This window comes from Falco cherrug, chromosome Z, assembly GCF_023634085.1.
Source record: "Falco cherrug isolate bFalChe1 chromosome Z, bFalChe1.pri, whole genome shotgun sequence".
Lineage (NCBI taxonomy): Eukaryota > Metazoa > Chordata > Aves > Falconiformes > Falconidae > Falco > Falco cherrug.
Genome location: NC_073720.1, coordinates 18,632,979 through 18,658,583, shown reverse-complemented (window position 1 = coordinate 18,658,583; position 25,605 = coordinate 18,632,979). Strand labels below are relative to the sequence as shown.

General features: G+C 38.3%; 1 protein-coding gene across 1 annotated transcript in view; it reads right to left on the bottom strand.

Annotated features, from left to right (window-relative positions):
• ITGA1 (integrin subunit alpha 1) overlaps positions 1-25,605 on the bottom strand; it is a 76,938-nt gene that overhangs the window by 12,919 nt on the left and 38,414 nt on the right. Inside the window, exons 7-19 of the mRNA XM_014283876.3 lie at positions 23,136-23,284; positions 16,964-17,114; positions 15,221-15,386; positions 11,097-11,170; positions 8,567-8,711; positions 7,250-7,392; positions 5,839-5,982; positions 4,266-4,520; positions 3,703-3,833; positions 2,112-2,275; positions 1,785-1,921; positions 677-787; positions 49-134 (exon numbers count right to left, since the gene is read on the bottom strand). Of these exons, the coding sequence (XP_014139351.2) occupies positions 49-134; positions 677-787; positions 1,785-1,921; positions 2,112-2,275; positions 3,703-3,833; positions 4,266-4,520; positions 5,839-5,982; positions 7,250-7,392; positions 8,567-8,711; positions 11,097-11,170; positions 15,221-15,386; positions 16,964-17,114; positions 23,136-23,284 (1,856 nt within the window). The remainder of the gene's footprint in view (positions 1-48; positions 135-676; positions 788-1,784; positions 1,922-2,111; positions 2,276-3,702; positions 3,834-4,265; positions 4,521-5,838; positions 5,983-7,249; positions 7,393-8,566; positions 8,712-11,096; positions 11,171-15,220; positions 15,387-16,963; positions 17,115-23,135; positions 23,285-25,605) is intronic.

Genomic DNA, 25,605 nt, shown 5'->3' with positions numbered 1-25,605 from the left:
TGAATTTTGTACAGATATCAAATGATATAATAAACCCAGTGTAGTTACCTGTCTCCAGCTATGCTTGCTTTTACATTCAGAACAAGATCTGAAATGCATTTATTTTTGGCTCCACAATCTTTTGTGAAAGGAATCTGCAACAATAGTATTTTTATTATCAATTTATTACATTTAGGATTCAAATTAAATATGTGAATTTTAATTCATTATCTAATTTTATATAAGGTCTCCTGTTTGACAATCAAGGAAGTCTTCCCTAATATTAATCAGCTAAACATGCCAACATCCCATAAAACTCACAGGTGAAACATAAGCTTTCTACTCATTCCCTTCAAAGTGGTTCATTTAGGTTAGAAAAAGAGGCAACAGTAGAAGTATGAATGATGCCAAGCACCATCAAAGTAAATGACTAACATTCTCCTGCTCTAGTTATGTAAAAAATGACAATAAAATTGCTTGTACTCTCTTCTATCTTCAGTTAACTCTCAACAGCTTTAAAACCCCAGGCTGGTTCCCAAGCTTCTCACTCCCAAAGACACATTTAGAGGAGACATCTTGACAGGCTCAACAATCCTCCCTCTTTAGCCAATTTGTGGACAATACTTTCAGCTCTTATGTGGGCTATGAATTTTACCTTAAATAATTTGGTTATTAATACAGAATCTTGCTGACTTACATATTCAGATACTGAATTTGGCAGGTTGCTATCGAGAACTGGCCCACTCTCTGGATCAGAAAAATTGAACTCCAGCAAAACCTTTACAGAGTCCTGAAAGTCAGGCTTATCCTAGAACATAAAGAAAACAAAACTGCTGTTATGGACATTCACATTAATATCTAAGGAGGTTAAAAAAACCTAAACAATGCTGAGGTAAAATATTTTTCAGTCACACTGTCGCCATCCTTGCTAGAGAAGCATTTGCATGCTTGCAATTGATGATAAAGCATTTAATGTGCAAGCCGAACCTTATAAATCTCTACTAATGCTTTTGTGTATCTCATCTCATCATAAAAATGTCACATGGCCTAAGCATATCCAACACAGCTTCATTTAAGAATGTCTCAGAACAGTCAACTCATAGACTTTACTCTTTCAGTTGTGCTTAAAGGATCAATAAGACAAACAGCAGTGGTGTCACATCATGTGAGGTCAAACCTAGGCCTGCTGCTGGATGTATATTCAACCAAATTCTGCATCATTCATCATGAGTTTTGAACTATGACACAACTGTAAAGTCACTAAACTTTTCAAATGCGGGTAGCTTACAATATACATCTCCATTCACTCTGCACATTAGTTACAATCTGGGAAACTTGGTTCTCAGTTTCTAATTTAATTTCTGTTTTGCACTGGAAAAGTCTACTCCATCCCAAAGCTAATTTGCAAGGTTTTTAACTATATTTTAGTAGGAGAAATTGTGCCAATATGCAAACTATACTTCTCGCACACATGCCTCTGCTGAGTTTTGAATGCACCTAAACTACTAGCCACAATAGATGCTTGCTTCCACTGAGTGTGTTATGCTTTTTCTTAAAGACAGGCACAAAGAGACAACAGTAAACAGACTGTACATGTAAGTAATGTTTTTTTGTATGTGTGTATATATATATATATATACATACACATATACAAATTTATACATCCTAAGTAGTCAGTAAATTTCACATACACTTCTTAAGATTAATTCAGGATGCAGATTTTGTTGTCCAGTTTACAATTAATGGAATACATTTGGGTTATTATAATGATAACATGAGAAAAACACTTTAAATGATTTACTTGCCAACATGTAGAAGTTATGTTTAATACATTCTGACCCTTTGACAGTTATATTTTTTTGCATTTTCCTCTCATGGCTTTCTGCAAACAAGCTTCGAGGTATTTGCCTTTGTGAGTCAAGAGTAATCCAATACTGCAGACCTGCAAAGGAAGTTGAGATCAATATTATGAACCAATTTGCCTCTATACATTCTTTTTTCCTGAAGTACCTTAAATGCACTTTGAATAGCGAATTTAAAAGAGTTGATTTCTACTTCCGGAGAAATAAATGAATGCGAGCATAGCAGTTTTGTAGCGTAAAGATTCCATAGCTTAGCACTTATCTACTTACTGGATTCAAATGTATCTTCCTTTGACTTTAGTCTGGTCTTAAAACAAATAGTGGCATTTATGCATATTGTTTTTCTTTTATTTATCTGACAATTTTGTTGTTGGATATTGATGCTTTTGGGTGTAAATTGCATGGAAACATTTACTTCAGCCACATCACGAGACCTTAACAAAAACATGAAGAAAGAAAGTGCTTTGGAAATGATAGCAGCAAGGTTTTTTTTAACTTAAAATGAACTTATAAAATGTGCAACATTTTATATAGTACAAATATAAAATTCAACATTAAAATACACACATGTGATGGTCTAGACAAGTAATTAACCATAGCACCAGTGAAAAACAAATTACAGAGAAAATGGTCACAGGGTTTCTCCACAGTGCTGTACTTGTTTCAGAACAGATACCAGAGGAAAGGAAATATTTCCAAAAGCATTTAAGCAACTCTGTGGAGTCAGTCCCATTTTAAAAGGGACTGAAGGCCCAGACCCATTGTTGAGGGTATACACAGATGAACATATTATTATACATGAGCTGGAGGGTAGTGTGCCATCTCTTAGGCTATGGGTAAATAAACAGGCTGAGATTCACCACCAATTTGCTTCACGTTAATTCCCCTTTGCCCCTGTTCCTGCAATGCATTCTTGCCTCTCTCTTCACTCTGGCTCAGTTCCCTTTGGCCTCCAGAGAGATTATATCAGCCTACTAAACCAGCAGAAAATTTAGCTGGCAAAATAGCTTTCTTCAGATTTGTGATCAAACAATGCAGTGAAGGGGCATCTCATTGCTTTCACACAAGGACCTTTTAGAAAGACAAACTATCAGATGAAGGTGAGGGGTAGCTGGCAGCTTGAGACTGGTAGCAAAACTCGACAAACTTGATCACCTAGCAGGTGAGTTGTGTGGAACAGCAGGACAGGGAAAGCAAGGAGCTGGCTTAGCAATTGTCTTATGAGACAAATAAATAGTTTTTGTTGTGCTTTAGAAATGAGGGCTTACTTTTACATTGTTTATTTATCTTATTGGTATTTTTCTCTTCCCACTTAAAAAAATTATATATATATTGCCCATTATGCCATCAGAATCATGCTCTTTTGTAAAGCAAATGAATCCACTGTTAACCAGAAAGTTAAGCTAAAATTTTTCCAAGACTTAAGGAGTCAAACTAGAGTTTTCATATTGGGAAGTCAAATGCATTTTTTTAGTGAACTCTTTACATTTGAACCTGTCCTTGATATTGCTAACTAAGTGAATATGCAATATAGTGTGAAAAAGGGAACACAGAGTTTTTTCTATTTTACTTAGAGCCACAAGTGGAATCAATTTCTATCTTGAATATAGTCTAGAGGACAAGCTCTTCATACTAGGCTAACAAGGTTTCTAAAACATCCCTATATTTATTACCAGTATCCATTAAGTTTTCTACTTGTTCCTCCATAGAAAAAAAAAGATGAGGATTCACAGCCAGTGTCAAGGCATGAGCTGAAACCAGTATCCTCACAACAGTCCAAATAGTAGGGCATGAAATTTACATCGGTATCCTAAGACAAATATTTATTTTCTGGCCTGACAGCTGCTGTGAGTATCCATACCAGAAGAGGGCAGCCCCACCAAGGCCTCCAATGGTGACATCGATCAGACCATCATTGTTTAAATCCATTTCTCCATGCACAGACTGGCCAAAAAATTTCACCTTTTCGCCATCTCCACCTGATGCAATACGCTGTGAAAAGCATTAAGAGGTTTATGCAGTTCATATTGAAGGATTTTATAAGGACATTTAAGACACATTTGTTGGCAGTTAGATGGCTTTTACACTCGTTCAATATATTAAAATTTTCTTTACAGTACTCCTAAAAGAGTTACCATAGTGATGAACATGCTATAAATTTTCAGAATTGCAAGACATCTACTTTTCTGTCTGTACAGAACATTTCAGAAGGTTTCTAATAAAAACATGCAGATATATTTTCTAACAACGTTAGAGTCACATTCAGTTAAATCAGTATGAATTTAAAAGTACAGAGCTTTTTAAAAAAGAAGCTGTCATGAGAGGGCAAGTCACAGTTTGATACTATGTTGGGAAGAATCAGGAAAACGGTTCGTGCTATGTACTCTTAGAGCAGCTGCCAATCTGTAAAGTTGTACTTCTTACCTGCGAATATTTTTTACTGATTGTGTTGCCATGGCCATGATAAATATAAACAGCTCCCCGATGATCATCCTCTAAGGGAGAGCCTATTACGATGTCATTGTATCCATCTAGGTTGAGATCCTTCACTGCAGCAATCGCAGTCCCAAAGCGTGCACCGCAAGGCTCGTTCTTAAGAACTTTGCAGGTGTCCTGTTTTAATGGCGAACAGCATGTTTGCTTTGTAGGTTCGAGACTCATCTGATACTCAAACTTTGTCTGTGAAAGAACAGATTTAGTTTGTGGTTTTCCATCAACATTTTAGCAACACATGCTTTTAAGAGCTCCTGTCCAGATGACAAACTGATGAATTAAAGTAAACAATTACATCCCATTCCTAGTGACTGTAACTGCAGAAACTGTGATTCTGTAATTACAATTCAAATGTTCTTTCTGAACAGAGGGTGGGAAAGACATTTTTGCTCCTTCTCTTTTTGCATCTAGATGCTTCTGCATCTAACCTCTTGAAGTCAGAGGTTCACAGGAAAGCATAATATCAATATTTGGATGTTACTGTAAGTAAACTACATTCTTAAGATAGTGTAAAGAGTTCTTCCAAAGGCGTTTTCTTAATCTGAGAAGTAAGCCAAGTTTCTGATGAATCACAGATGGCAATACTGTTATTCTGGAACAAAAGACAGCATTTCTCTTATATACATACAGTATAGTATGTAACCAGTATTTCCATGAGATTGGTCCCATGAGCTCCATGTTAAGAGATTAGCAGCAGCAAGGAGTTGTTGCGTGTCCTTTAATGGGGGATGGATAAATGGAAACACAGGAAAAACAAATTTCAAACTTCACATTACTGGGGAATATGGAATTCTTGTTTTCTCACCAACCCTATTTACCAGCAATTTGTTGTTAGCAACAAGCATGTGAAAACCAGAAGAGCTCCTTGTCAAATAGATCCTGTCTCTTCAGGTCCTTTTCTTGCACTAGTATTTTAGGAGACCATCATTGCTAGGACATATTTTGATAACTGTTATAACTATACACAATGGTAGTGGACTAAAAGAAGAAAGAAAGAAGAAAAAATATGCATAGACATTGGAAAGAGAGACTTACAAAATTAAGAAACTGTGTTGTAGCTGGTGTATTCCTCAATCTAGTCGTGACATGTTTAAAAGCTGTTGGATGCATAGGGTTTAGCTCTAGGTTTGTAAGCAAGTCACAAGGATACTGAAGCACACAGTTTTAGGATATGATGAGCCCTACTGTTCCCTAAGCCATTAAAGCAAAAAGAAAATGTGCTAGGAAATTAATCCTATAAATTTGCATCTATGCCATATTGCACCTTGCAGGATATAGTGCTTATCTATATAATATACTTCGTTAGAAAAAAAGGTGAGAAAACAAGAGTCTGGGAAGAAAGTTATCGAAAATAATCTGTATTATACTCTCAACCGTCAAAATCATGTTTCTCTGTTTTCAGCAGGTCATCTTCCCCAGCTCAAATTATCACATTTCTTTAAAATAAGAATATAAAGTCAGTAAGGAGCATGTTCTGTTCCTGCTTAATAAACATCATCCTTACCTTGTTCAGGCCATAAACATATACTTTCCCCTGCTCCTCTTTCTCAGTTCCCATATACATAGGAGCTCCAACAAGAAGAAGGTCTATAAATGAGTCCCTGTTGATGTCGATTGTGGTAATAACACCCCCAAAGTATGACCCAATCTGCAGGAAAATTTAAGATATAAATCAGAGACAGAGTCAGCAACATCATCTAACATTTCCAATTCAAAGACCTGTTTTATAGTTGCTTACAACAATACCAAATGGTAACTATTTTCTTTGCTACCTAGAAGATCTTTTTGGTCTGTCTGTCTTTGAAGCTTGTTTTCTATTTTAGGGTCTGTTGTCAGGTTTCTTTAATTTTATTTTTATTTAAGAATGGTCCATTCCACTTGAAAGTTCATTTTTCAACTGTTCTGAGTTTGAAAGGTCTACTTGCTAAGAGGAGTAGGACCTCTTAGAGCAGCATTCGAATAGAAGTGTCTTGGGGAAGCTAGTTTTCTCTTCAGTCCCAACTTCACCACATAGGAGCAGAATCAATGGTCTTAGGCCTGACGGGAAAAATGTAGAAGAGTGGACAAAAGCTTTAAGACAGCACAGTGCAGGCAAGTGTCCAAAATTACCACGTTGCCACTAAATGGAGAGGAAGAAGATCTGCACAAAGAGCTAGCTACATTCAGAGACTGGGTACAAGGTGTGAGATTTATCTGTTTACATTCAATTCACAGCTAAGCTAGACAGGCTGCATTTCCTTTACACTCACACGAGAAGCAGTATCTGCTGGTGGGAGATGCATCTCATCTAATGGAAGATGGTTCAAGTAGGCCAGATTCCTTAAGCCTTAAAAATGCTTGCTTCATTACCTCTAAAAAGGACTGATTGATTAGTTGAGTTGCAGGCATCAGCTATAGGTGAAAATCAGGTAACCTGAATTCTCCTGAAAGAAGCTTGTACTGCAGCCTGGGGAGACCTGCGTAGGTCTTCTAGCCCTCATGTGCAAAAAATTATACTATCATCTTCAATTAAGTCATTACATGTTGACAATTATAACAAGCAGCTAGTCAAGATTTCATGCTATTGCAGCTGATGCTCTTGCACAGAACTCTGCTTATCACACCCATTTCCTGCCAGTGACATATCCCTTCCGCTCAGCAGACAGAGAAAATTGCAAGTACAGAGACAGCTACAGCCACTTTGACACTGGTGACAGTTTAATCTTCAAAGAGAACATTTGCAAGGGTCTCTGACTACCACAGAGTCCACTTTCCATTACTTCCTATACCAAAGCATCTACCTGACCTTTCCTTCTGATCTTGCTTACAACTCCTAGTTTAACTTGTTTTTTTGATGCAGAGTTCTCATTTGAAATCATTACTTCTACTTCTCATGTCATATTCTTCTCATATATTAATAATGAAAGTATACTTACTTGCTCTCCATTTAACCTCTGAAGTACCTGTACCTCTTTTCCTTCCATTTTATAAATGATAACTTGGCCAGTGTGATTGTATCGTGGCTGTCCTGCTATGTACAGTACACCTTCAGGTGTCAACGCTGAATTCACAGTATATCCTAGGAAGCAGAAAAGTCAAGATGCAGCACTACACACAGAATGCATCAGAAATACTTGCTGTTATTCAGAGCCTTTAAAAGGCTTATTCTCAACTAGATGTTTAGCCCCACTTAAGCTATAGAATAATAGCAGTTAATTGAAAGGGCTACAGTCTCCGAGTCACGAGCACCACTGTATTATTAAACCCGATCACAGGCTGGTGAGTCATGTTCACTTTGCCATTCTCACACAGTGTAAGAATATGATGGTACTGATGAAATAACTTGTGCATAGCTGGTTGAAAACTACTTTTAAAGAACAGTTGTCACTAGCTCACTGTCAAACTGATGGAGTCTTCCAAATGTGATTCTGTGGCACTTTGAACATAGCTCTATTTAATATTAACAAGAATTTAACAACCTTGGTGAGGGAAGACTAAAAAAAAATTGCAGATGAATCAGAAATGTGGCAGGGTTGCAAGTATTATGGAGAATAGGATCTAAATTTAAAATGACTGTACCAAATTTTATAAATATATATATATAAAATAGCTAATGGCACTCTGTAAAGAAGACAGAATGTATTTAGGGGGAAAAAAAGAAATTATTCTAGTGTTGACTCTTCATCAGTGAAAACATAGCTTAAACAAGGTAACAGAACAAACAGAACCGTGAGGTGTAGAAAGCAAGACCTAGAGGAGGATAGAGCAAGGCCACTGATGCTTTTTGGTAGAAGACTGAGATGAAAACAGTAGCCTGCCAATATGCAAAACAATATTATAAAAAAGACAGTGGTAAACTCTTGTTCTTGTCTACTGAGTGACAGAAATCAGCTTGGTTTTAAGCAAAGATTTAGACCGAATATTTTATAAAACTTTTTTAGCTATCAAGGCATAGAAAAAACTTGATAAGAATACCATGAGAATCTGTGAAATCTTTTCTGAGCAGATTAGATATCTCTGTTGGGGAAAGTCTAGATACACTTAGGTCTCTAAGTATATCTTGGACTAAAAGTCATAATATTTTTGTTTAAAGAACAAGAAAATAATACAGTATACATGTCCATACATTATAAATTTTCCCAAGTCTCTAGAATATAAGATAATATTCTGTAAGATACTCTTTGTGAATGAGATTTGAGAGAGGCCTTGTAGCACTTGTTGAAAAATGTTCTAAGATGGGCTATTTCTCTTACCTAGGTAGGCTGCAAGAGGTTCATTTTTGTCTGAAAGCCTGTCACGAAAAGTGTCATTAGTTGGTATTGAAATACCACTGTCCTTCACCATGACCACTGTGCCATTCCAGTCATAAGCTCCAACTGCTCCAAGCATGATCCAATCCTTATGGAGAGAAAAACAAAAAGCCTGTTCTCTAGGTTCTCTAGGTGAGCTATCTTTAGACATTCATTGATCATGATGCTCACATTTGGGTAACGCTTATTGTATACTTATATATTTAGCCCTGCTTCTATTATAGTATGGCCGCTACAATCACAGAATGTCTTGTACTTTTTGTTGGGGGGGAAAAAAAAAAAAGAAAAAGAAAAAAAAAGGGCCATTCACGAAAAGCCGCAGAATGAAATTTAAAGCTTCTACAACTTCTGAACTTTCATAAGCTTGAATCTTTCTCTGCTGAATCTGTGAGTCTTCTACATTGTGCAAGAGCCTTTAGTCAATGACAAATGGTTTGCTGACCCTTCTTTCCTGACGGCATGTATGTAGCCTTCTAGACAAGACAATGTCGTGGTTTAACTCCACCTGGCAGCTAAGTACCATGCAGCTGCTTCCTCACTTACCCCCCAGCCCTAGTGGGATTGGGAGAAGAATCAGGAAAAAGGTAGAACTTGTGGGTTGATATAAGAACAATATAATGTTTAATTAAAATATAATAGTAATAATAATAACAACCACAACAATAACAATTGTAATGAAAAGGAGGAGGGGTTCTCCTTACTCGAGGAATAAAACCCAAAGGGACAAAAAACAAGTGATGCACAATACAATCGCTCACCACCCGCTCACTGATTCCCAGCTGGTCCCCAAGTAGTGGTTGGCCCCTCCTGGCCAACTCCCCACAGTTTATGTGCTGAATATGACATTCTGTGGTACGGAATATCCCTTTGGCCAGTTTGGGTCAGCTGTCCTGGCTCTGCTCCCTCCTGGCTTCTTGTGCACCTGCTCACGGGCAGAGCACGGGAAACTGAAAAGTCCTTGACTTACAGAATAAGCACTACTTAGCAACAACTAAAAAATCAGTGTGTTATCAATTTTATTCTCATATTAAATCCAAAACACAGCACTGCACCAGCTACTAAGAAGAAAATTTAACTCTATCTCAGCTGAAACCAGGACAGACAGACACCAGAGACCCTGAGTCTGTCAATGCACTATGGACTGAAAACCCACTTCTGAAGTGAGGTGAGGTTCTGATCATAGCAGGTCAGTTGTTCGTGAACTTCAAGAATATGGTCTACCAAATAAATAATCTTATAAATAATCCTCCTGCTCTCTATCAGGATAATATTTTTTTCTAAGGTATGATACACAGTCTGAAGCATCACGTGTAATGCAGTGCAGAGTGTAAAAATAAACCGAGTACCTCTGCAGTAATGTATTTATGTTAAATCATACTATTTATTCTGCTATTCTCTTTTTTACCAGTGATATGCTGAGCTCTATAAAAAGCCATGTTGAAGGTTTTCTTATATATGTAAGTTTGTCTTGGATTGCTTGGTGTTTGTTCCGTTCAGTTACTCTCCTATTGTGCTCTTTTCCACTGTCACTACTTTTTCATATCTTTGAAGTGTAACTCTTCCCTGTTCTTTTGATCTCATCTTAAATTTGTTTCATTTGTGTACACTAAGCCGATCATCACAATAAATATTTTTTGAGAATAAATAAAATATGTAGGAAGTGATTTTCTGCTAATAAAAATTCCCAGGGATTTTTGCATCCTAGTTTAATAAATATTTACTCCCTGAGGACTGAAGTATTCAACGTGGTAACAGAAATAAGAACGTGCTGTGTTACTAATAATGCAGATCATATCCATGACAGAAATATCATTTTTATGTACCTTTTGTTTTGATTTCAACAATACAATGCAGTATCAATGTATACATTAATATTTAGAGACAACAGTTTTATACTTCATAACTCACGGAATGGTTTGGGTTGGAAGAGACCTTTAAAGATCATGTGGGTTCAACCCCCTGCCATGGACAGGGACACCTTCCACTAGACCCCATTGCTCAAAGCCCTGTCCAACGTGGCCTTGAACGCAAGGGGGGATGCACCACTTCTCTGGACAACCTGTTTCAGTGCCTCACCACCTTCATAGTAAAAAATTTCTTCCTTAGATTCAACCTAAATCTACCCTTTTTGAGTTTAAGACCATTGCGCCTTGCCCTGTCACTACAGGCTGCTTGGTAAAAAGTCTTTGTCTGTCTTTCCTAACATATTACAGACTATTCTTCTGATAGAAAGTGCTATGGGAGCATTAAATGTAGAGTTCGTGTGAAGAAGGTACTTACTCTCTTAAGCTTTCATTGTTTGTAATAATTCTTCAAATAGATTTTACAAAAAAATAACTGCATTACAGGGAACTCCAAAACTTCCAACAGCAGACAGGACTGTACGAAGAATTCTGAAACACCCATTCCAAATTCGTGCCATCACCAACAAAAATCAGTTTTGTAAAAGAGCTATCTTAAAACAGTTTTTTACCTCAGAATAATGAGCACTGAAACCAGCTTGAGACATTTCCATTTCAAATGAGGCAGCCTGCTGGTCTGTTGTTGCTATTAAACAGAAAAAAATTAAGTTTCAAAAATAACTTAGTTCCAATCTGAAAAAGTATCTGAATAGTGTAATGAAAACACTCATATGATAACAAAGGATAGCATAATTAACTAGAATATTCAGTGAATATAGTTTGCTATAGATTTTTATGATAAATACAGAAATTAAGATCTGTGTTAAACGTCACCATTGAGTATGAGAGTTTGCATTTTAAGATCATGTCTCAGAACTTGTCCAACAAATATTTCTGGGCTAAAACTGACCAGACTTGACCTCAGGCTGACTGTAAATATGTTTGGAATGTTTGATTAATATAGTTAAGCCATTTCCCTCTTGAGCTAACTGAACAATAAAACACCAGCCATGTAACCCCAGCCTTGTATTCAAGCAACTAAAAATTCATAGGCAGCTGGAGGAACTTCAAATGAAAAACACTTGATGTTTGTATGAACCTTTGCAAAAACAACATAGGAAAATCTCAGCTGTCCGAGATTCATAAGGCTCAGGGAAGGGCTTGGGAACTATAATCCTGCCCAGAAAGTTACATGACAAATCTTCCTGGTTCTTTAAAGTGATTTTGAATAAAAAAGGTATCAGTGCTAGTTTCATTATCTTGTCAGGTAGTCATATGCTAATTATTCAACTCTGATGTGCTACTCTGCTTCCAGATACACTTAAAATATTATCAGGGAAAAGTTCTGCCTTTTCCTCTATTTAAAAGCAATACTCAAGGACTATTGTGCCACCTTAAGTGGTCAAGTAAGGTAACTATTTTCTGCATATTAGTTCCTTCTTCAGAGCAAGATACAGTAACGGGCAGCAGAGGGGAGCTATGAAATCTGCTCTGATCTTGTCCAGTAAGAGTTCACAACTGCTACCATTTGAGTGCTGAGGCGAACCTCCAGCTGTGCGATGAAACTAAGGCATAGCAAGCCATGGCTGCACGAACTTCAGCCATCTGGACTATTAAATAATACTGAACTTTTGATACTCAGCAGCTAAACCACAGAGGTTGCTCCCTGGGACATGATGTCTTTGCTAATTTTTTGGATTTATAGTCAGTCATAGGAAGCAGACATGATCTCAAACACAAAATGTTTGACACAGAAACATATGCCACCATGTTTCACAAGATGTAGCTGCTAAGTCTGAAAAAGTCCTTTTGAAGCATAAAACTCTTAAGTTGCACATTTGCTGATAAGCAGTGTTCTCATGCAGTAAAGGATGCTCCCTAACAAGCTGAGAAAGACAAGACCCTCAGTCTGAGGCAGAGGACAATGCCAGTACTGTTGGTGTGTGCAGCTCTGAATGCTGCTTAGATAATGGGCCTCAGTCTAACTTTCCATTCAGTTTCAAACTGCCAAGCTTCCTACAAAGGATATTTTGTGAAAAAACATTTGTGCCCGCCTGTGGGTTGGATAAAACATAAAATTGCTGTTAAAGCCAGAAGTCCATGCCATGAAACACAGAGGCATATGAAGAAGATTATGTGTAAAAATCCACTGGCTATCAAGTATGGTTTTTTGTTGGATTTGATTTTTCAGTTCTCAATTTTTATTTGCATTTTTTAAAGGCCAAAGACAAAAAACCCCCAAGAAATCCAAGAAAAAAGTTTGAATGTACTACTGTACTAGCAAGAGGCTTTTTAGATTGAGAATGTAAACAGATTCTGATACAGATTTCAAGAATTCTGTTCTTGAATTTCAATACTCAAGGTTCCCATGATCTCCATGTTGTGCACAGAATTTGGCTCCAGTGTATGAACTTAACTAATCTTTTCCACATTGCTTACATCTAATAAGGTGGATTGTCACCAGAAAGCTGGATGGGACAGATTAATCAACTTTTCTCCTCTGTCACAAAAATGCATCCATGGACATGGTCTAGAATAGCCCCTGAAATGCTTTCGAAGGGGACAGGAAACCATTCCTGAAGAATCAACAGAAACTGATTCAGTTAGCATCTTCTAGCTCCATTGGAACAACTCAGCCTTAGTACGTTTGGACAAAAAGCTAAAATCACATTCTCAGTTTCTTTTCTGATTCCCTTGCAGCCAGATTATGTGATTTCTGGGACCTTAACAGGTGGAGGTGGCAGCATTTCTTGACTCGTATCACAGGTGTCTTACACAGAAATGTTAGCACACCTCTGAGTTCCTACTGAAAATCTGGAAATCAAGAAACATTTTGGGAATGGTGAAATTGCCTAGCTTATTTCTTACAGTGTGGAGGAAAATATTTTTTCACGTTTTTTGTTTAAAATATATAGATTTTGTGATACAAGCAAGGCTATATAGAATAAAAATTGAAAATAAAGCGATTATATCAAGGCACAAATATCTTAACATTTACAATAGGTTTATGTTAAAAAAAAAGTAATAATATCCAAGAAGTACATATTTGTTACTGCATCTATTGCAGAAAATTAAAGCTGAATTCAAGGAGTACTGCAGAACTTTTTGATGATTAATATGCTTAAAGTACCAAAATACTGAAGGACACGATGACAAGGATTAGTCACCTTAAGCAAACCCCACCAGCAGGGAGTTAAAGCCAGCACAATTTACTCCACTGTATGAAGGCTGGCATTTCCTGTCACAGATAGGCACTACCTAATGGGTACTGATTGCTAAAAGGGACAAAGTGGAGTGTGACAAAGTGAGACTGTCTCTTCCAGTGGCATCTGGCTGTTCAAAGGGTTGAGCTATGTCATGAAGCCTTGAATTTGAGTACACAGATATCCAGAAACTCAGTCATGTTAGGGTCTTACATCCTTTGTCTGTTGCCATGACTCGCAGTTGATTTATTTTTTTCTATATCCATTACATTTAATAGCTATAACTAACACTTTATTCTACTAATGAAAGACAATGTTTTTTCTCTGTTTTCTAGAAGTACAAAGCACAAATCGAAAACTAAGTTTCAGATTTCTGTTTGAACAAATGTTTTTCCTCTGAAAGTGAGTTTTTCCTAGTAAACAGGGACTTAACAAAAAAGCCCCATATTCAATGAACTTTGAAGTACTCAGTGAGCTTAAGTAGGCTAAACACTGGGCTTCAGAGAGATTAAATTATCCTCAAATTAATTTATTTAAAAAGTGAGAAAAAAACATTATCCAGAGAGTAAAAAGGTAAGAACACATGAACTGTAAAAATATTTAGTAACCATCAGCTGAAAACAGTAATCTTTGGCCAAGCTAAATGATACACTAAAAAAACCCAAAACCTAAATATGTCTGACAAACATAGCTCCGATGTAAAAAACTTTAAAATACTCCCTCATGTTTGTACTATTTCTTGACATTCAAGTCAAGATTTTTTTTTCCCCAGCTGTAAACTACACTATTCCAGCTACTGGGAAAGCTGAGATGTTGAAAAGAGTAAGTTCAAATAGATGGATGTTTTCTTTGTATGACACAAATCCCTTCAGAGTTGGCCAGTATAATTGATAACTAATAAACTCAGTCTTCTGTTACCAGAAGTGTGCTTGAAACAAACACAGATTTGGACAGCATTGCCTAATCTGGATGGAGAATGTAAGCAGACATTATGAGAAAGAATGACTTTTCTGTGCTAATATCTGAGTATCGTGAACGTTTCCAAATGTAATATGTCTTGCCAACTCTTCACACCGAGTTCCCATCAACTTGTATAGCAAAGTAATACATTGTAACTAATAACTAACCAAAAGAGAACCTAAAGGTACAGGCAGAAGAGCACACGATCATGGGGTAATCAGGATATGGTCTGGCAAAGGTTTTTTACCTAAGGGAAGGCAATTTATGTTTATAAAGCCAGCTAAACCAGTAATGGTCACTTACCCTTTTAGGCTATTGTCTCCATAGACTTTAACTCATTTGACTATATTTCACATCACTATCTATGTTTTTGATGCCTATTGTAAAATATTTTTCTGATCAGCATGAAAAAAATACCTGCATAATATGTTTTATGCAGCACAATACATTGCAAAGAGAGAGAAAAGCAGATGGTTTTCTATTTCTTCCAGTTGTACTGCAGGCATGAAGTAGAATTTTAAATAATGTCATACCTTCCAGGGCAAATATTCTCTCTCCGAGTGCTTCAACAATAGTTACAAGAGCTAATTCATCTGAGACATTGAAGAAATGCTTTTCAGTAGGCTTACTGGCAATTGATTTGATTTCCTCTACAAATTTCTCAGTACTTAAATTTCCTCTGCTGTAGCTGCCAAGAATCTAAACAGAATTTAAAAAAAAAAAAAAAAAAGGTCAAGGATGTATTTTATAACCTGTTTAAAAAGACACCTTTGAGGCAGGTTGTCAAAGAATATTGGGAAATCATATGCAAACTTAATTTGTTCCATTAAAACCTCCCTCAAATTGATTTGAAACCATCCTTTTCCAATGTGAATGGAAATGTATGAGGGCTCAGTTATTTTTCTGAAAATACCAACAATAGCATACAAAGCAACTGTAGAGTGTAATGTCTGCTATCCTCAACTGTCCTTTTTTTCCCTTCTTCACAAAATTCTAGTGATTTATTTTATGATTCTATGATTTGTTTAAGTAAGCCTTAATTGAGGAAAAAACAACAAAGCAAAAACCAAACCAGAATACACAATTGCACTGGCTTCTGCATAGATATCACCAGTTCTCATAACACATAGATGACAAGTTAATTAGGCATAGAATAATTTCTTTCTGTGTGCTGATTTGCCCTATAAATACATATAACAATAACACTTGCATTCAGTGTTAACAACTCCATCACAGTATAGATTTGGTTTGCGGTTTTAACATCACTGCTGTAAAAATTCAGTATGCATCAGAACAAAATGTCTCTCTTATGCAATTCCCAGACCGACAAGTATTTTTCATAGAAAAAAGTGCCCTATGCACTTAACTTGCTTTGAAATAAAAAAGTAACTCCCATATTCTAGCATTCCTGGACACTGCAGCAACTGAAATTTTGTTCTAGACAGGGATTTTATTGCAAAAACTTATTGGAGCTTCAAGGACAATTTTTCCTCTAGATCTTTAGCTTTTTGAAGGAAACCACTGAAAACTTGTGTGCTGCTGGATTCAATTTTTGTTTTATGTCTCACTTTAAGTTAAAGATAATAACATCTTTCTTGAAGTTGTATGGTTGCATGCCACCTCATTGTACCAAAACAAAGAAAGGTAGGAACAGAAAAGCAACAATCCAACATACTTTCAAAATTAACAACAGAAAACAAATTATTTGAGTATAGAATGCACAAATACAGTGGAGAGTTCACATCAAATCTATCATTAATGTTTCCATATTTCTCAATATGGGTTAACCTCCATTACGCTTACCCTCTCATTTGGCTACTAGGTTTGTTCAACGTGAAAATGATAACTTCAGAATGCCAGCACACACAATAGCTATAATAAACCTGGGTTTTGTTGATGGCTTACGTTTGCTTTTTTTTTAGAAGCAGGTAATGTGTCCATAGAAATTGCTCAGGAGATTTGAACTAATCCACGCTGTTCAATATTGCTCTTAATAAAAAGGATTTGATTTTATACTGCCCCTCAAACTCTTCTTTTTATTCACATGCACACACACCTGTCATCACCATGAAGACAGACAGATTGCTTTTTCTTATGTGCTGTAAAATCAGAAAGCAACTTTTAAAATGTATTTTTCACCTTATTTCTTTTTTTCCTTTCTGAAATTATTATATTTCCATAAAGATTCTGTGAAATTAACTTTTTAAACAGAAATTACATTTGGAAGCTGAAACATCCTTTTAAGATTCTGAATTTTCCCATTAAATTTCACTTACAGCAATAGCAAATCTCTGAATGTTTTCATCTTCACAATTATCAATCACTTCTTTTAATCTGTAGTTGTCATGTGATTCCCCATCAGTCACAATAACCATTACTTTTTGTACTCCTCTTCGTGCGCCGCGAGCCTCAGTAAAAGCCTCTTTCCTAAAGGAAGCATAAAATGGTTGGAGAAAGGCAATGTCAGCATTTAGCACATGCATAATATTTGCATAGTCAACCGTACACTAAAAGATTTTATATTAGCTAAGAAACAGGAAAAGGAGATTAATATTAACCATGAACAAATACAAACAACAACAATTGGAACTTAAATATCAGCTCACAGCCAAAGGGTTTCACAAGCATTCATTCATTATTCACTCATTTGAGAGCAACAGCAGAAAAGACAGTGCTGGATAGTGAAAAACTCTCTGCCTCTCCACATAAACTGCTGGCACCTTAAACCAGCTTTTGGTAGCTTAATAAAGGCCCAGCCAACACCCATGCCATCCTGAAATCCACATACTAAAAAACACCCTACGGCAGCACTTCAAGAAGTCAAAGCATTTCCTCAGCTACCAGCACACCTTTGCCCATCTACGGTACAACTGGGTGTTGGCAGTGTGGCAGAAGTCGTCTGCAGGTGAGTGAAGGCAGGATGGGGTGACCAGCTGAATTCTACAGCCACAGATACGCAAACAGGCGCTGAAGTTTTGGGCAGCTGCTCACCCACCCAGACTCTGAAGGGAACTCAAAAAGGCGAGGCTGAATAAGGGCTCTGGAGGAGAAGGAAGGAAGCCAGCCTTCCTCCTCTTAGAACAATGCAGGAGGGGGCCTGGAAATCAGGACCATGGTAGCTGAAAGGGTAGCTGAAAGGAATGTGCTCGAGCCTGTAGGCCACAAACCCTGGGAGGACAATCAACAGGGTGAGTGATGCTGAGAGAAGATAAGGGAATGAGGAATGGATGGCACCAAGGAAAGGTAACACCTTGCTGTTAATTGCTGGTAGTTAACCACCAATCGGGGATTGCCTAGTATGCAATGCTTAGCTTCAAGAACCAATCTGTTTAAAACGCGCAGCTTCTGAAAGTGTATATAAACTCGTGCTTCTGTACAATAAATTGACATTTGCTTGCATCAAGCTGCGTCCCGTCTCTTCATTTGCAGCAAATTGTTGACCCCGATGTGATGCGTTTAAGGATCTAACATAAAGGGCTCTCGAATCGCCTAACTGAGCGACTTGCAGCGAATCCCACAGAACTTTGAATGAACCACTGAAAGTGAACGGGAGCCGGCCGGCCTGAAATCTCTCCGGAGCTGAGAGGTGAGCTGTGGGAAATCCGTCATGGGGAATCAGGCTTCGTCCCCAGAAAGAGACGTATATGGACTCATAAAGGGTCTTCTAGTCAGATCCAGGAGTCCGTGCCTCAGTCTCCTCAAATGGTGACCCCTATGGTGGTGTTCCGAAGCCTTGGAGGAATAAGGACGGAACTGGTCAATAAAACGACAGCTCGTGGAAGAGGGCTGCGTTCTGGAGGAGGCGGCTTGGCTGAACGATCGGCTGGCTGGCTGGACCAGGCGGACAACCTGCATCGAGACAGGTGAGCAGCCAAGAAACTTTAGAGACTTTGAAAGAAATGAAAGTGTGTACAGACAGCAGCCAAATGTATGATGCTGCCACGGAGGGGAGCTCCGTGTCGGGAATGCATTTAGCACCTTGGTGGCAAATTCTGACTACTCTTTGCCAAGTGTGGACTAATTCTACTAACGGTGCTAAACCAGAGGAAGCTGTAAATTCCGCCAACAGTGTAAGCACTGAACTAGAGGAGGCTGTAAATTCCACCAACAGCGCGACTCTTCTCAACACACTGTCAACAATGCCGATTCTGTCCACACCACCTCTGCCCCCAAAGCTTCTGTCACTGATTGCAGCGACCCTCACAACACAGGACCAAGCACGGGAACAGGACAACTCGGGAAATGATTTAATTGACACTGATAAACCTTTTGATCCAGGTCCTATAGATCTGGAAGAGGAGCTAGACCTTCCTCCCCGTGCCCCCCCCCCCCCCCTCCCCGAGGCATTGGTTGTATTTTCGGGGAGGGTGAAAGGGGGCCTGAGGGATTGGTGGCAGGAATGCAAGTGGGAAGCGCTTAAGTGACGGGTTTTGGGAGTTGCTATGGCATGTTCAGTATTTTGTCAGACAAATCAACCTCAAGAGTGGCAGCCTGTGCAATACGAGGCTGTTAAAGGGTTAAGCAAAGCAGTGCGGGAAGGGAGGATTCATAATACATTGGCTATGTCCCTTCTTGAAGTGATGGCAGAGCCTTATACGCTCACACTGCATGATTGGAAGTCATGGCTTTGTATGGTACTAACTGACACAGTATATGATGTGGTTATCTGATTTTTGTGAGCTATGTGTAGCGGCCTTGACTGAAAACCTTAATCGGGGAATTGCTGTTAACTATGAGCAGTTAGCTGGAGCAAATAATTGTGCCGATTCTGTGACTCAGGCAAGGTATCCCAGGGACAACCGTTTGCAAATGAATGAGATGGCTGTTAAGGCAGTCAGGATGCAGGAGTCTTGCCACAGTGTTGCGGGATCCTAGAGAGTCACTAAGTGTAATACTAACTTTATTGATTGGCTTCAGAATATTTTGCAACAAGTCGAACATGAGGAAGCTCAGGGGTTGCTTTTAAAACAACTAGCTATGATAATGCCAATGAAAATTGTAAACGGGCAACTTTCACAATCGCAACCCCAACATGTGTCAAATGATTGTAATGCAGAACTCACAGCAGACTGTAATTCTCAGGCTGAGTTCTGGAATGCAGCATAACAGATTTTTGCTTCTCTAATCTCTTCTGTAAGAATAGTACATGCTTTTAACTTGCTTAGTAAATTAGGCTGCTAGCTTGCTAAACAAAGTAATACTACAAATACTGTTCTTTTTTTTCTGGCTTATTAACAGATGTTGATTCTGTCCGTCATATGTTGCTACAGAACCGAGTTGCTATTGATTTTTATTATTAGCACAGGGACATGCATGTGAAAACTTTGATAGGATGTGTTATGTGAATCTGAGTGACCACTCTGAATTAATTTACAAAAGTATACAAAACTTACAAGCCTTAAAACAAAGACCTGCAGCAGAGTCACGGGTGGGATGTCTTTGGTCTCTTCTCACAGCTGGGAAACTTTGGGCCATGACTCCAAAGTACTACAGGATTATAATTATCTTTAACCACCTTATTGATGTTTGCCTTTTGTCTCCCATAACTTTTTTTTCCTGTATTCAGTGTTTAGTTGATTGTAACATAAATCAGGCCATGGTCACCCAGCTACACACACCCTTTGCCTCATCGCAATTAACAAGCAAAAAAGAGGACAGAGAATGTCTGAAAAGAGATATAGGAGAGGAAGCTGGAGAATATTTGACCTAACAAGAGATGAGAGAACAGCTAGGTATTGTGAAGGAGAATAGGAAAGATAAACATGGTTATCTAGTGTTTAATAGGTGTCTGCATGCTTGTAGTGATATATAGCTATGTAACTACACAAATAATTTCTGCCCTGAGCCTGGTGGAGCATACAGCTGCGGTTTGTGTCCGGGCTCAGAGACGTAAATAGGGGCTTCTCTGTTATGGTAAAGTGTCTCTGGTTGCATAAAAAAAGAGGGAATGAAGGGAATGACCCCAGAGGTATGTTCAGAGAAAGCACCCTATGTATTGAACTTTTTGACTGAACCAGTTCTTGTTTGGTGTGCCCTTCCACCTATGTATAATGTTAATCCAAAAGAAGATGATATTGTTTACACTTTGAATGTCGATAATTGTCTTTCTGTAGATGCTAATGTAGTAGGAGGCTATGATGGGAACGTATTGCAGCGGTTCTTCTCTTGCTATTATCCGGAGTAACAGCAAGTAAATATATAAGAGTTAAATCACCTTGTTTGTTAGGCAGTTAAGAATGTGAGTCAAATTTACCACTGCTTTCTGTTGTTGGCTCAAGGACATGGCTGTGAGGATTTTGATGGTATGTGCTGAATGGATTTTAGGCATCCCATTGCAGCAACATGTTATCAAAATCTAAGAAAAATGTCAGCCTTTTTGACATCCATTCACTCAATTGGCGGTATTGTTTGTTTGCCTTGGTTGCCATCATGTTTGCAAGGGCCCTGCAGAACATGACATACCTGGTACCAGCTGTTCAAAAACAAAAAGGGGAAATTGTAAAATTGTACAGAATAGAGATAGTGGGTTATTTTGACATTGATAATGTGCAGCTTTGGCCTTGCTTTGACGATGTGCAGCTGCTATCCTGCAGCAAAGAGTTAAATAACTTTGAGGGAGTATGAGAAGAAACACTAGGATGAGACAGAAACAAAGGAGGAATGTGATCTCACCTCTAGAAGACAAGGAAACAGCATGAACAGTAGAGTAGCCTATAGTGAACAGCGCTAATGGAAGTGTTTTATGAATTTGACTGATCACTCTAACTGTATTCATAAGCAGCTCTGAGTTAAGAAAAAATGTACAGACCACAAAGAATGAGAACAGGTTAACAGACTGGCTTTCAAGACTTGGGTTAGGGGGCTGGTTACAAAATATAATCAAAGGAGCATTGATGGTATTGACAGTATTGTTGGTTCTAGTATTATGTGTTCCGTGTTTGTTTCAATGCTTACAACGAGAACGCATGTTGGATTGCTCAAAAACAAGAAGGGGGAGATGCAGGAGGGGTCCTGCAAATCAGGACCATGGTAGCTGAAAGGAATGTGCTCGAGCCTGTAGGCCACAAACCCTGGGAGGACAAGGAATGTGAATAGATAACAATCAACAGGGTGAGTCATGCTGAGAGAAGATAAGGGAATGAGGAACGGATGGTGCCAAGGATGGCACCAAGGAAAGGTAACACCTTGCTGTTAATTGCTGGTAGTTAACCACCAATCGCGGATTGCCTAGTATGCAATGCTTAGCTTCAAGAACCAATCTGTTTAAAACGCAGAGCTTCTGAAAGTGTATATAAACTCGTGCTTCTGTACAATAAATTGACATTTGCTTGCGTCAAGCTGCGTCACGTCTCTTCATTCGCCGCAGAACAATACCACAGAACTTTAAGACTGGCCACGCAAGTGAAAGCTAAGATCAACCGCTGATGATGGCCAAAGTGGATGGGTAGGAAGACTGCAAGAACAGAGGAAGCTTTTGCTGACAGTTTCTGCATATACAAGCCTGCAGCAGTTTGTGGTGCACAGGGACATTCTGAACCACATGTAGTTTCTGAGTATTTGGCAGTTCTCAGCTGGCTGTGCTTTTATGAACTTGTTCAGATTCCCTAAAGCTTCTTCTACTTGTATCTAAGGAAAACATTACTGCTGAATATGTAAGAATGTCATCGGATTTAAGACCTCATAACAACAAAACTTAGGTCAGACGATGAAACAGAACATTAGAAAGATGCTGCATATTTGACTAAATGGTTGTTGGGGAAGGATGAATGCAATAAAGTCATGCTGTTATGAGGGGAAAAAAGGTTGAAAAGAAAAAATGTACCCGGACAACATTGTACAGTTTGAAAGTGCCTGAAACATTTTGCATTTACTGTTTGTTCTATGAAAGTCAGATTTCATTTTTGTTGTAAAGGAAGCATTTCTAAATAATGCTACTACTACAACTGATCTTTAATGTCCCAATGACCCAGAAGCTTCAAAGACTTTGGTATAAAATTTCTAGGCTTTCTGATAAAGATAGGCTCAATCCCCATAATAATCTTAACTTCAAAATTAAGGCAAATTAACATTAAAAAGTTTTATATTTTCCTTTTTTCCTCTGAAAAAACTTACTTTTCTTCACCCCTCTACACACACAGTTCCTACCCACTCTGTGTGGACATCAAAGGTTGTCAGCTTTTTGCTTAGGACTACAACTTTGCTCCATGTCTTGTCTCTTTCCCTGCTTCTTCAAATCAAGAGACAGATAGCTGCCTTTCCAGGATGTCATATACAACTGCTCTAGATGCTGGAAAGTCTGTTTATCCACCCTCCTCCTAAATTTTTTTTACTTAGCTAAAAAGAAGTCAGATGTCAACCACAAAATTTTTAATTTATAAAATCAGAATTGTCACCAGGTCTGTTTATGTTTGTTTCTACTAGGTGCAGGACAATATTTTGTGAGTGTACCTTGCCGTATCTATTCCCAGGGCTGTCATAGTTTGTGTGCCACCCCGCTGGCGTATTCTCGTGGCTGCGGCCATCACATCTTCTGTTGTTGAGTATGCATTCAGGAAAAATTCATGGACTACAGTCTGTCCATATTGAACAATTCCAACCTGAAACACACAGTTCATGTAAAAAACCAACTCTTTTTAAAGAAAACATCTATGTCTGCTGCAATGGGGTAAATTCTCATTTTTACCTACAGCCAGGAAAAGAATTGAACTATGTGCGTTTCCCTCATGTCCTGGCTTTGGCTGGGATAAGAGTTAATTTTCTTCTCAGTAGCTGGTGCAGTGCTGTGTTTTGACTCTGATGTGAGAACAATGTTGGTAATACACTGATGTTTTCAGTTGTTGCCGGGTGATGTTTATACTCAGTCAAGAACTTTTTGGTTTCTCTGGCCTTGCCAGCCAGAGGGCTGGAGAGGCACGGGAAATTGGGAGGGGACACAGCCAGGACTGGTGACCTGAACCAGCCAGAGGGGTATTCCATACCATGGGATGCCATGCCTGGTATATAAACTTGGGGGGTTAGCTGGGGCCTGGGGATCACTGCTCAGGGACTGGCTGGGCATCAGTCAGCAGGTGGTGAGCAGTTGTATTGTGCATCACTTGGTTCCCTTTCACCCTTTCCCTTTGGATTTTATCCTTTTCCCAACCCTTTCATTATAACTGTTATTATCATTATTGATATTATTGTTCTTTCATTTTTATTCTGTTTCAATTATTGTTTCCATTATAACTATTATTATTGTTTATTATTGCTTATTAGCATTCTTATTATAATTATTATAATTATATAGTTATTGTTGTTATTATTATTGCTCTTTATTTTTTCTGTTTAAATTATTAAATTGTTCTTATCTCAGCCCTTGAGTTTTACATTCCTTTCCGATTCTCTTCCCCATCCCTCTGGGTGAGGTGCAGTGAGCGAGTGGCTGGTGGTGCTTGGTTGCTGGCCGGGGTTAAACCACGACACCTCAGTATGAAACATTTGTAAGCATTTCAGCAAGACTGGTTAGAAGACACTCAATCTCATGAAACATTTTGAAGTTTCTGAATTGTTTTTATTGAAAATAGGGACAAAGCCAAAAGCAGGCCTTGCTCCTTGCACTTCCTGACCTGCAGTGATCTGTGCTGCAGTTTTTCTCTCCTCTAGGCCAAGGCAGACCGATGTCCTAAGCACCAGTCACAACTTCTAAGAATAGTTTTCCTTGTAGCGCACAAGGCCATGATTCACTCACAACTCTTGTCATTCCATCCAAATATAATATTCCTACATCTGATAGTTTATTTTCCCTAAAGCTAGCCTAGAAACAACACTGCAATGACAAATTTAGGCCCTCAGGATGAGAGGAAGACCCAGGTACCCTTATCTTGATGAAGACGGCAGGGCAGTCCAGGAAACAGCTGTTCTCCAGCAGGAGGCAAGCCAAAGAAAGACACCTGACAAGTGCCAGTGGGGACAACAGGAGTAAAATGGTGGATTCTGAAAAGGGGAAGGATGATGGAAAGGCTCTAGATGACCTCAACAGGACAAGTCTTTGCGTGAAAGATCAGTGCATGGGATTGGAACTCCACAAAAAATACCTGAGGAAACCTGCTGCAAAAAAAAGTATGGAATAAGATGAGCAATATTCTTAAATATTAGTTAATTTATTTCATTCATCTCTGTCAGTTTTAATGTTCTGGCAGTTTTCTGACAGCTTTTACTGGGAAGAAATCCACACACTGTTCCATTAGCATATTTCAATTTTATGTTACACATAGCAATTTATAGGTGTTATTTAGGATAATGCAGTATTACATGGCATTCATGTCTCACACATCTATTATTAAAAGCACTTTAGCATTTAGGTACTGAAGATCAGTAAGACCTCTGGGATAATTATGCCATTATATTATTTTAGAAGTGGCTTAGTATGTACTTTGCAATTGCTTTATGGGTGTTTTTCTCAGGTACTTTCATAGCCTCTCAGATTCTGCACAATGTTTGCTTGTAGTGGGGGTTAGAGTTGGATAAATATTTGATACTAAACATCAATGAAAAAGCTAGTTACATATGATTATAAGACTGTAATTGTAATGGTATGTAGCAGCAAAATCTATCACACTTATTTTCTGTATCCTTTTGAAAATATAACCAAATCTGGAAAAACTGATGTATGTTCAAGGTTCCAACAGGTTGCTCCATTTTAAGATGCTTTACTTCTCTGTCGAAGGCATGCCCTCTTCCACCCACAGCCAAGAGCATGCAGAGGCTTCGTTTTCTCATGGGCAGCAGTGAATATTCCTCAAGAGTATTCACACAACAAGTTGGGGCACAGGCTGTATTGCCGCTCAGGGAAATCTTGTGGCATTGACTAAACCCCAAGCTGAAGATGAAATTTTTAAGCTGTTCCCTCCAAAGCAACTATTTTGTAGCACACATCTAA